General features: G+C 50.6%; 1 protein-coding gene across 1 annotated transcript in view; it reads left to right on the top strand.

Annotated features, from left to right (window-relative positions):
• Window positions 1-520: 520 nt before the first annotated feature.
• Window positions 521-11,504, top strand: part of DFNB31 (deafness, autosomal recessive 31) — a gene marked incomplete at its 3' end in the record, with an annotated part of 35,905 nt that continues 24,921 nt past the window's right edge. The window contains exons 1-2 of the mRNA XM_010287521.1: window positions 521-577; window positions 1,766-1,981. Coding sequence (XP_010285823.1) covers window positions 521-577; window positions 1,766-1,981 — 273 coding nt within the window. The remainder of the gene's footprint in view (window positions 578-1,765; window positions 1,982-11,504) is intronic.

Raw genomic sequence — 11,504 nt, 5'->3', positions numbered from 1 at the left:
TTATCGTCATCACTTGCCTGTGCTTGATGAGAGGTTGCAGCCTCATTCAGAGACGAGACTTTGCTCGTGGGGCTGTTAGTGCTGTTTACTGTCTAGATACCTAGGTAAGTAAATGACAATATGCAGGCTTAAAAGAGGTTTTCTTAGAGACGGCTCTTGTTTGAATGAATGGAGAATGTTGGGGGGGAGGGCTGTACCCCATCTCCTAGGGGTCACTCTGCACTGGTAGCTCCAGGGTAGGTGAGAAGACTCTCTGCCCCCCAACTCATTGCTGTGGAGCTCCGATCATCCTGAGCCTGGCTGGCAGCTTATGAAGGGGCTTTGAGTCGGGAAGCTGAACTGCGCCCTGAAGCATGGATGGGCCCTGTACACCGTGATACCCTGGGGTGGACAGTGGGCTCACAAATATCTCCATCGTCCCAGTGAGACCTGGCCTGATGCCAGCAGGACTGGAATGTGGTGAGCACCTCTGCCTGTCTGCCAGCCAGGCTGGGCTCCGCATGCTCGCAGGGAGGGGGAGATGGCAGCAGGCGATGTGTTTGAGGGACCGGCGGAGCTCGGGGACCAGGGGCTGGAGGTAGTGAGCAACCCAGCATGTGGAAGTGCTCTGCAGTTGTTCTGATGGGGCTGTTGGTTTCGCAGTCCTTGCTTAAGCTCTCCAGACACGTGATGACCTTGGCAGCACGTGACAAACTTGCAGCCAAATTGCTATATGTGATGGAGATGCTGAACTGGGAATTGGCGAGCTGGATTCTCTCTAGCTCTGGCAGGGAGGGACAGGAGTTTTGCCAGGTCAGAGCTGGGATCCAGCCAGCCCAGTATTACTGATGATATTACTCTTTTACCAAAGAGCTGCTGGTGTAAGTTCTTCCCAGTCACAAGCTTTGCTCGGTGGCTTCTCTGCTCAGTGGGAAGAGGAGACCTTGCAGGAGCAGCTCATCAAAAGGACATATATATGCAGGGGGGGGAACCCACCTCCAAAGCATCTTCTTTCCAGAGCATTGATGTTCCTGAGGCCTTGGAAGGGCTCAGCGCTTACAGCTGTGCCCAGGGACTATGTGTTAAGTTTACTGTAAAGCCCATGTCAGCTCCTCACAGTGGAAGCTGGAGGAGCAGAGGAGCAATTGTGAATGGTCTTATCTGAATCTCAAGGTCATCTTGGTGTGTGCTGTTTTAAATATATGTCACTATTTATTAATTACTGTACTCATTAATTGGCTGTTTGTGCTGGGGAGGCAGCTGGTAATGAAATGGCGAGAGAGGCTGAATTTCTGGGAGTGTTGTCGATGTCCACTGAAGGCATCAAGAGCCTTTCCAATGGCAGAGCTTGGGGCTGAGCTGAGCGGACCAACAGTGCTGCTCTGCTCCGGCATTGATCCCTGTCCTGCTGTGACTCCTCTCCAAAGCTGCAGAAGCAGCTCAGTCTCGGGTTCAGCCCATACTGGGGTTCTTCCTGGCATACCCACCTTGCCTTCTGTGCTCTGCTTCTCTCTGCTCCTTCTCTGGCCGATGGAGAGTGTATTTTCTCTGGCGGCAGCAGCAGCAGCTGTGCCATAACACTGTTACTATTGAGAAAAGAATAGAAAAATCCCAGCTCTTTAACTAGCTTTTTATGTAGCTCAGTCATTCAGCTGATGGTTGCAGAGTAGCTTGAGATCTTTCAACACAAAGGAAGAGCAAAGCCATGTCACCCCAGAGTCCTAGGCAGATTGTCCTTCCCCCTCCATAGGCATTAACTCCTTCCTCTCCTTGGCTTGTCTTCCAGGTACTGAAAGGCTGCAAGAAGCTGAACCTCTCTGTGCATTCGGTGGGACGCATCCCCGGGGGCTATGTCACCAACCACATCTACACCTGGGTGGACCCACAGGGCCGGAGCGTGTCCCCACCGGTGGGCCTGCCGCACCACCAGAACAGCTCCCTCCGCAAGGACAGCGAGAAGAGGAGCCACCTCCAGCTCCTGCAAGAGGGAGATGAGAAAAAGGTGAGCAAGGGGGATCAGCCACAGCCCTGGGGTCCTGTCTGTGGTTACCCGTTACCACGTAGGTGCCAACCCTCTTTGTTCCCTTTATGCTTTTCATTTGTGTGATTCTGGCCTCCATTGGGATAGCCTGTCTCTCTTTTAGGATACACCAGATCCTGGTTTTCTCCCTTGGTCTGTAGCTTTCCCTCTGCCTCCCTGAGGAGTCATGTAGGACAGGGTGGATTGTCATCTTTCCTGTGTGACACAGTAGAACCCGAGCTGGAGACAAGGCGTTGTCCAGATGCAGACTCGTCTGGCAGTGAGGGTCCTGCCAGGAGCAGCAGCCAAACCAGAGGCTGCTTTTAAGGCTTTTCCTTAACAGATCTGGAGGTCACAGAGAAGCTGACATAAATGTTATGTTCAGGAGGGCTCATGGATTTGGAGGACTAGATCTCAGAGTGCATTACTGCCCTTCTTCCTACACTTCATATCTTTCCTCAGGTGTTTTTGTGAGGCTTGCTTGGGTCTCCTGGAACTTTTGTTTAAGTTAAACAAAACAAAAGCAGGTTTTTTTTTTTTCTCTTCCAAAAGTGCTATAAAATACAAAGGATGATTTTCCATTTGGAGGGAGGCAGGCTGAGCTGGGGAGAGCCTGAGCAGTGCCTTTTTAAAAAGCCCTGGCAAGTGAAAAAGGAGCAGAGAAGGGAATGGCTTTCGTAATGGTACCCAGGGGAGCTGGTGGTGTCTGGCCACCCCAGCAGGGCCTGGATCTTGGGCCTTTGATAGAAAGGAAAGCATATCAGCATATCTAATTCCCAGTTCTCTTCCTGTGCGCTTGCCCTCCATTGAAATAGGCCTTACAGTAAGTAAAACCAGCGAGGATATGTTCAAGATGCAATATCTGCTCTTGAGGATTTAGTGTTTCTTCTCCTCACACTTCCATGCCCAAACAGACCTAGAGACTTGTAGATGTAGAGGAACGGTGCTTAGATGCCCTTGCAGTGAGGTATAGGCTGGAGGGGCAGACTCTGCTTGCTATCTTGGTGGTGATGGATAGGGAACCTGTTCATCCTGTACAAGTAGGACACAGTATTGCCTCACTTGTGTTCATGGGATATCAAAGTACAGTCATACAAGTGAGCAGGGTACTTGCTTCCCAAAGGCAGAGCTGCTTGGAGCCCTGACATATTTCCATCCTGTTATCCTGAGATTGCTGTGGCTGCCCCAGTGCTTTGTATGCCCCAAATGTCTTCAGCTCCTCCTGGAAGGGCTGTGGAGGCATCTGTAAGCTAGAGCCTCCCACCTCAGCCAGAGAGGGGAAAAAAATCTAATACAGGATGAGGCAGTTTGAAATATTCATGTGAGTCACAATGGAGAAGGACCCATTATTTAAGGAGAAGAAAAAAGCAGATGCTGATGGCTTGCTGGTGTCCCCCACCCCCTACCACTCAGTGACACCTTGATACAGCGGGCAGGGACTCTCTGAAGCTGTAGGTAGGAGGTGTTTCTCTGCACATTCTTCCTTTACTCCTTGCCGTGTATCGACAGGAAATGCTTAGAAGCCTGCAAATGTACGCATCCCTGCCCAGTGCCTTGTGTGGCCCCAGACAGCCCCTTGCCGTCAGTCCTTAGGGAGATGCGATTACAGGTGCCCTAGTTGTCTCTGGGCAGCTTGGCTGCTGCGTGGGCCGGTCATCAGACCAAAGCACCCTCCTCTATGCTGCTCCTGGTCCCACGCTCGTCAGGGCTGGCTCCCAGGGCGTGCACAGGAACATGAATCCAACTGAACTTTGTGGGTTGAAAGATCTTTTAATACTGTTGCTTAATCTGCTTTGGAAGGGAATGAAGCCAAGTTGAATGAAGGCCACATTGAACTTCAAAGAGCATCCATGCTGGGCTTGGTGGCTGTTAGATACACGCACTCCCAAGGTGTGAGGGGCCCCAGCTCCGTTGCCCACTGTGGCACCATTCTAGCTGAGCTGGGCTCTAGGACCTTGGCACAGAGAAGTGTCTGCCCTTGCTCTGAGCTGTGGTTCTCTGGTGCTATTGCTGTGATGCCTCTTTGTGGCTGTGCTGCACTGACAGGGCACTGGGAAGATTTGCCAGCCTTGGGTGGTGTGCCCAGTCTCCATGGTGCTACCACCTTGTGGCTTATTGGCTTCAGGACCTTTTGCCCAGGTGTGAGGAGTAGTGAAGAGCCTTGCACTCCATCTGGCTGTTGAAAAATCTGAGCTTGTTCTTCCGTTCCTTGGTGCTGCTTCACACAGACAGCCCTTTGACTTCTTGTAGCGGAGGATTGTGCTTTGACCCCAGGGGAGGGCGGTGAAGGCCCCTGTATTAACCTGGTTAGAGCCAGCTACAGTTGCAGGAAATACTTGAATCTTGCAGAAACGAGTGCGCAAAGAGCCAATGCAGAGAGCAGCGCTGGCATCGTGAGAACAGGCAGTATTCAACCTTCTCCTGGCACCGCTCCTCCATGGCACGTCAGCAGTGACATCGGTCACTCTGCTGTTCCCACCCTGTCCCTCTGTGCCACGCTGGCCATGTACTGCCCTTCTAACAGCAGCTGTCAGCCATGTGTTGTTTCAGGCCTGGGATCCGCAGGCGGCTCTGGTGGCCCTCAGCTCCCTCTGCTACTCCAGACTTGACTTCTTGCGTCAGGCTCCAGCGTGCTTCCCGCTCTGCTGTAGCACAGCTCTCGGCGCTGCCTGGAGCCTTCTCCTTGCCCTGTTAATGGGCCTCCCTCCTTGCTGACCACAAGCGTGATGCACCTTTCTCCATAGCCCACTGGCTTAGTGGTTCGGAAGTGCTTTCAGCGGTGGATGTTAGCACTGATGGGACCCGAGGTCACTCAGAACAGTGCCCTGACCCATCCACTCCTTGCACTGCCCCGAGCCTGCCTCCAAACCCAGCTCCTCCTCGCTGCCCTGCTCGTTGGTGTTGGTGTGCAAGGCTTGCTGTGCACGTTGCGATAACCTCCGCTCCTGAGCTCCCATCTGTAAGACTGGCAAAAGGAAATAACTGGATGTTACAACTTTTAAATGACCGAGGCTACCTGGACGCTTCTGTATCCGGAGGTGCCTTGCTTTGCCAGCTGACGGTGAAAGAAAGCCCCGCCATGATCAAAGACTGGCTGGCAGTGTGGAGAGCCTGACCGGCTGGTGGATTTGAGAGGGGTTATTTGGTGTGATTGCCTGTATCGTTTGTTGGAACATATGCTTCAGGGCATGAATTAGCTGAGTCGCTTTGTCCTGACTTACTGCGCACCATCAAGAGAGGAAAACGTGTCTCGGAACACAGGAACAGCCTGCCTCTATTTTTTTTCATTTTTGTATATATAGGTATATATTTAACTGTTAAAAGTGGGGTTATTCTGTTCACAAATATCATGCAAATAAATGCAACATATCCCTGGTTAATTCAGCCCAGTCAGCCGGAATTGACAGGTACCCGTGAGGGCTATTTGATTTCTGGATGGTTTTACATTCCGAGGGAAGGGCTGGGGATTAGTTGGTTATTTCCCTCCCCCCCTCCTATTTCTAATCAATCTGAATGTCCTGGAATACATTTGCAAAAGCTTTCAAAGAAGGCACCGTTTGGGGAAGTACAGCAGAGATCAGACTTCAGCCCTACAGCAGAAGGCTGAAGTAAACCAGCAAGTTTGTTAATGCTTTGCTACAGTTCAGTAAGCCGGCAGTGCTACTAGAGCTAAGGTGATACTTCCAGCTTTTGCAAGGTTAAATTCAAGGTTGGTGGAGCATCCTACATTCATCAGGCAATAGAGATATCCCTGTCTGGCTACCTTTTCCTTCAGCACATCTCTTCTGTATGCCTGAAAGGATGGGTTTTGTAGCATAGTTTAACAAGTTTGCTTATCTGTAGGCAGAAGCATTCATTATCAACAGGCTTGAAATGGAAACCGCTGCTGTTGGTGTGTGTGTGATAGCGTAACCGATCTGTCTGGTGGAGGGGGGATCTGGCACGTGGCTGCATACCTTCCCAGAGCGGGCACCGGGATGGTGGGATGGGGGTGTGGAGCAGATGGACTGGTATGCAGCCAGGGTGGCTGGGCTTTCAGCTGACAAGTCAGCCTGATCTCCTTGGATAGCTTTGCTGTAGCACAGGTTCAGTGCACAGGCAGCCAGTGTTGCTGGCGTAGGGCTGACACATTCCTTGTCTTTGGCTTTCTATTGTATTTTTATGTGGACACCGGGATTCCTTCGCTGTCACCTGTGGAAGAAGCCATTATGGGGCTTTGGGAAGTTACTGGTGGACTCTCAGCTGTCCACTGGCTTTGCTTTCACCATCCTGTTCCAGTTAGTGGTTCTGGGCCAAAATCCAGCTTGTACCAAGCTTGGGTCAGAGGCTATTCTGTGTGGAGGAGCAGGATAATCTGGGACAATAATTCAGTGTAGACCTGACCTAACACAAATGATACCTCATGAGAAGGGGTTGCAAGAATTGAGGGGAATGGAGGGAAGAAGGAGGTGCTGGCATGTATGCCCTTGTGATTGTGCAAGTTATTGCAAATCTTTACCCTTCCCCTATCTGTGCTGTCTGTGGCAGGATGAAGAGATGGCTGTATCTCCCAGGTTTTGCCATTGTTAGTCTCCTGCGGTAAGGGCAGCCTTCCCTGTAGTCGTCGTCAGTGGATCCAGCGTTTCATCAGAGCCCTATGCCCATCTTCCCCGTAGGTGAAGTAGCCAATGATGGTGGTCAGTAATACGTGTGAAACGAAGGGCTTGCACTAGTGCAAAACTGGTGAAACATTCTTGGAGCCACCCGTCTCCAGGACAGACACAGCAACAGGTCACAGTCCCCCACTGCCCTCCCAAGAGAGGAGGTAGCCTTCTTGCTGGAAGGATGGGACCTGCTTCCTGTGGTCACCTTGTGCTTCAGAGCAGTTTGATTTTTATGATCTGTCCAGGCTTAAGTCCTCTAGATTTTTCACAATAGCAAGGGCCATTTGTGCTGTGAATTGTCATTGATGTACTTCTGGCATCAACAGCTTATTTCATTAAAAGTGCTTTGGAAATCATCAGCCAGCAAAAACTCGTAGGTGCTGCTGAGCTGGGAGGAAGACGAGCTGTGCAAAATGCTCTGCGAGTGTCAGACTTCTAATTCTCTGAGAAATGCCATTTCATCAGCTGAATCGTTGCTCTAATGTGCTTATTGCCAGGGGAGCTGCTTATTCCTTTAAGCTTTTGATGCAGCAGAAGAAAGAAAATATACGTAAAAAAGAGTGTGAACGTCTCCTTGCCTTCAGGCAGTTCTGTATTCAAAAGTAGCTATAATTATATTAAAAAAGAAAAGAAAAATATATCTGTGATAGCATTGCCTGGCTTGAATGTTTGAGACGCTAATGGTGCCTACTTGAGCATGAAGGATAAGAGATGCAGGAGAGATAAGGAAGGATTTCTTTCTATTAGATTGTAATGACATTTTCAGTGTGAAGTGATACAGCTCCCTGTGTCTCAGTGTTTGCTCGCTCTGACCTTGCTGGGGTTTGCTTTGACTTACAACTAGAAGCCTCTCCAGGATACTTGGGGGTATGTGGTCAGCTCCCCACTTGCCTGCAGGTTTCCCATGGTGACTGGAGTATGTGATGTGAGCTGCTGGTCCCCCAGTTCCCTGAGGATAACAGAATCACAGAATCACTAGGTTGGAAAGGACCTTCAAGATCATCAAGTCCAACCATTAATCCAGCGCCACCATGTCCCCTAGACCATGTCCTGAAGTGCCACATCCACACGTTTTTTGAACACTTCCAGTGATGGCGACTCCACCACCTCCCTGGGCAGCCTGTTCCAATGCCTGCCCACCCTCTCAGTGAAGAAATTTTTCCTAAACTCCAATCTAAACCTCCCCTGATGCAACTTGAGGCCATTTCCTCTTGTCCTATCACTGGTTACTTGGGAGAAGAGACCAACACCCTCGTCGCCACAACCCCCTTTCAGGTAGTTGTAGAGAGCGATGAGGGCTCCCCTCAGCCTCCCCTTCTCCAGACTAAACAACCCCAGTTCCCTCAGCCGCTCCTCATAAGACTTGTGCTCCAGCCCCCTCACCAGCTTCGTTGCCCTTCTCTGGACACGCTCCAGCACCTCAACATCCTTCTTGTAGTGAGGGGCCCAAAACTGAACACAGGTATCCTTCTGCCTTGGTCTGTAGCACTGTCCCAGCAGACCTACCCCAGAATGTCCCTTGGGTCAGGCCTCAGCTCACCTCACCCCATGCTGGCAGGCAGCAGTGCCATCTCTTCGTTATTTCAGGCACTTTAAGCAGAAAGAGCACCCAAAAGTGGTAAATGTGCTGCGTGAGCCGAGCGCTGCCCAGTGGGGAGTGAGGCAGCCGACGGGCTCAACAGCAGCATGGCCAAGAGCTGGGCAGCACTGCTGGGATCAGGCCCCATGGCATAGCTCTTGGTTTCGAGACTCCTGTGCTGCTTCCCTAGCTGCCTGCCTGTCCCTCTGCTCCGAGTGTCCCCTCTGGGCCGTGGGAGATGCTCCCTGCCCCAGCACGCAGCTGCTGCGCGTGCCCCAGTGTGCCTGGTGAGTAGCCACAGGCAGCGCTGTAGCTGTGCTAGTGCTAACCACGCTCGGAGGTGACCGGCGTTGCAGTGCGACAGCCAGGTCCTCGGCATGGCCTCGCAACGCCTGCCCTGGAAACAGGGTTGATGTCGATGCAGTTTGCAGGGATCTGGCTCCTCCAGCGGCTGGGGCTGCTGCTCCCAGTACCTCAGTTAATGGGTCGTGAGCTGGCTCTGCGTTCCTCTGAGCTGTGCTCATACGTTTGCAGGATATCTAGCCATAAGCCAGTGAGGCTTCCTTGGTCAGCAGGAGGATGAGCCCTGCAAGCCTCCTTAAGTGGTGTTTTTGTTGTATGGAAGCAGTAATCGCATGGAAATAGTTGTTGGCATGGGTGAAACCTTCTCAGCCACTCATGCAGCTGTGTGCTGAACTGTACTGATGCAGAGTAATTCCTGTTTGACGGTGCTTTTTCCTAATGCTAAAACTGAATCTGTCAACAGGTAATTTTGTAAACCTGTAGGAAAGAAATCCCATTCAAGAATCAAGTCTGAGCAAATGCCGTCTGATGATGGCATTTTTTTCCTTCATTTCCTGCTACAGAAGGCAGCAGATGTTTCAGTGTTGAAATTGAAATTAAAATTGTGACCCTGATCTTCCAAACGCTTCTGTGTCGTAGATGCGGGAGTAGCCTGGGGCTGGATGCAGCCTCGGTGCGGCGTAGGGGAGGAGGTGGGGACTGCGCAGCATCTGTGCTACCGTGAACCTGGGAATACCTGGCCCTTCTCAGCAAGGTGTGTGGGGGGTTACCTTGCCTGGATGTCCTCAGTTTCCCCCCCACAGAATAGCTGCACTCCTGCACAGCCTTGCTTGCTGCCTCTGTTTTAGGATGGTGTTAGGACAGCTTGGAGGGATCCCAGCTCTCCCTGATATTGCGGGTATGTTACAGCTTCTCCTGAGCCTCAGCCTGGCAGCAGAACAGGGGGAGAATTGAGAGGGAGGAAACATAAAGTGGAAATGTAACCAAAATGCCACCTTCTGGGACAAGACTTGCACAGAAGTGTTAATCGTACGTGTACAATCCCGCTTACCTAAGCGGGAAAAGCCCAAGCAGAAGGACTTGATCCTGGAAATGGTGTGTTGGGGCTCTGTTCCCAGTGGGGCCCAGGATCAGCACTTTCCCACAGTGGTGGGAACCATTGGAAACAACAGCCTGGTCCCGGTGGATGTGTTTAGCTCCCTCCTTGAACAGCACCGCTTGGCTTGTGCTTTACTGACACCCTGCAGTCTCCCTCCCACCCCATGGCCATGTCTGGAGCCTCTCAGAGGCAGGAGGCCCTTGGGAAATACTGTGCAAAATCCATCTCCCCTCTTATCCCTAAGCCCTTAACATGGAGTGACTCAGCCTTTGCTTCATCCTGGCAATCAGCTTATCTCTCGGTTGGGCTCCTGAATGCTTCCTCTCCGCTCCTGCCTCCCTCATCGCTCTCCGGTCTGATCAGACCGAGCCCCCTGCCTGTGAGCACTCGCTTTATTTCTCAGTTATTCCCTAAACCTGCAGTTTATCAATAAGCCAAATGCTCCGAGAGTGGTTATTTCTCTGGCCCCTGCTGCTGCTGCCATGCTTTTTGCGGCAGCCTGAGTTTCTATTGCAATTTCCGCAGGGTTTATTTGAAGAGGCGTAGGTATTAGTTAATTAGGAAATGCAATTAAGCCTTCAGCAACCCAACTTTCTGGGATTGCCAGCAGCGATATGTTTTTAAGTAGAGCTTAGGTTTTTTTTCATGCAGCTGGGGTTTGCGGGAAGGTCTTTCAGACCTTTGTTGCTCAGGGCTGTATTCATTTCTTTCTGCTTCTTGAAGACTAGGTTTGTCTGGTACGTGTCTAAACAAACCAGCTCCCACAGCAGCACATCAGGTTTATAGGAAGAGGGAGTATCTCTTACTCGATCTGATGATATCGGGGTGGGGAGAGCAGCTTCTCAGCTTACCAGCCCGTCAGGTTAGTGTTAAAGGGAAATGTAAATGTCTTGATGTGGAGCTACCCCCTCGCGTTGCTAACTCTAGTGAAAGGCTGGCACACGCGTTTGTTGTATCGGGACTCATAGAGCGGGAGTGCTGCCATTGCCAGTTTGTATTTCTGCTACTTGTATTTTTCCCAAAGTTGGGGAATTTTGGCCACGGCGTGGTGAAGAAGTAACAGTAGAAGGGAAACCTGAATGTCATTAGACAAATGGGGAGAAAAGGGAAGGACTCTGGAAAAGTTTAATATTTTTCTGGTTTTGATAAAACCCAGTGAAATGTTCTATACAGTAATCATTCATTGTCCAGAGCGATCTTTTCAAGAAAGAGGAAGTTAAGCTGCCCTTGATTTTGACAGGCAAACGCTCTGTTGGGTGGGTACAATGCTTACTTTCCCCTCCAGCCTGAAGCGTGAAGGTCTCTTTATGGTTCCTTTGCAATGCTTCAACACTAGAATTGTTGCCAGCACTTCGTGCACTTTAAAGCAGGGGAATGTCAGTTTTGTGCAGCCCTAGACAAGGATGCCAATACAGGTAGTTAACCTGCCTGCGTTGGTAGCTCGTTCGTGGGATCACCCCTGCTTTAGCTCACAGCTCCATGAAATATGCAGCTGCTGAGGCATTAATGCAGTTGCCAGCCAGCTGTGATACCGGTACAGAAAAGTAGGAGCTCTTTTGGCATCCATTTCTTAAAGTACAAAATTTTACTTAGGTAGATTTATGTCCTGCTGCTGATTTCTATCCTGTTGCTGTACCACCACCAAGATAGAAAATGGGTTTTCAGTACCAGCCTCTCTTAAGACTGGGCTGAATCCCCTGTGTGATGCTGCATCCTCCAGAAAGGCAGGTTAATTAGTGACTTGAGGCTGGAAATGACTTTTCCATCCAGGTAGATGAGCAAGCTTTTGATTTGACTGCGATGAAGACTTTTAAATATAAAAGCCATTCACAAATAGTCTGTTCCTATCTGTGTGAAACACATTTTGACTTTTCTCATTTG

The sequence above is a fragment of the Phaethon lepturus genome, unplaced genomic scaffold (assembly GCF_000687285.1).
Source record: "Phaethon lepturus isolate BGI_N335 unplaced genomic scaffold, ASM68728v1 scaffold49385, whole genome shotgun sequence".
In the NCBI taxonomy this organism is placed as follows: Eukaryota; Metazoa; Chordata; class Aves; order Phaethontiformes; family Phaethontidae; genus Phaethon; species Phaethon lepturus.
This window is presented reverse-complemented; position numbering and strand designations above follow the sequence as displayed.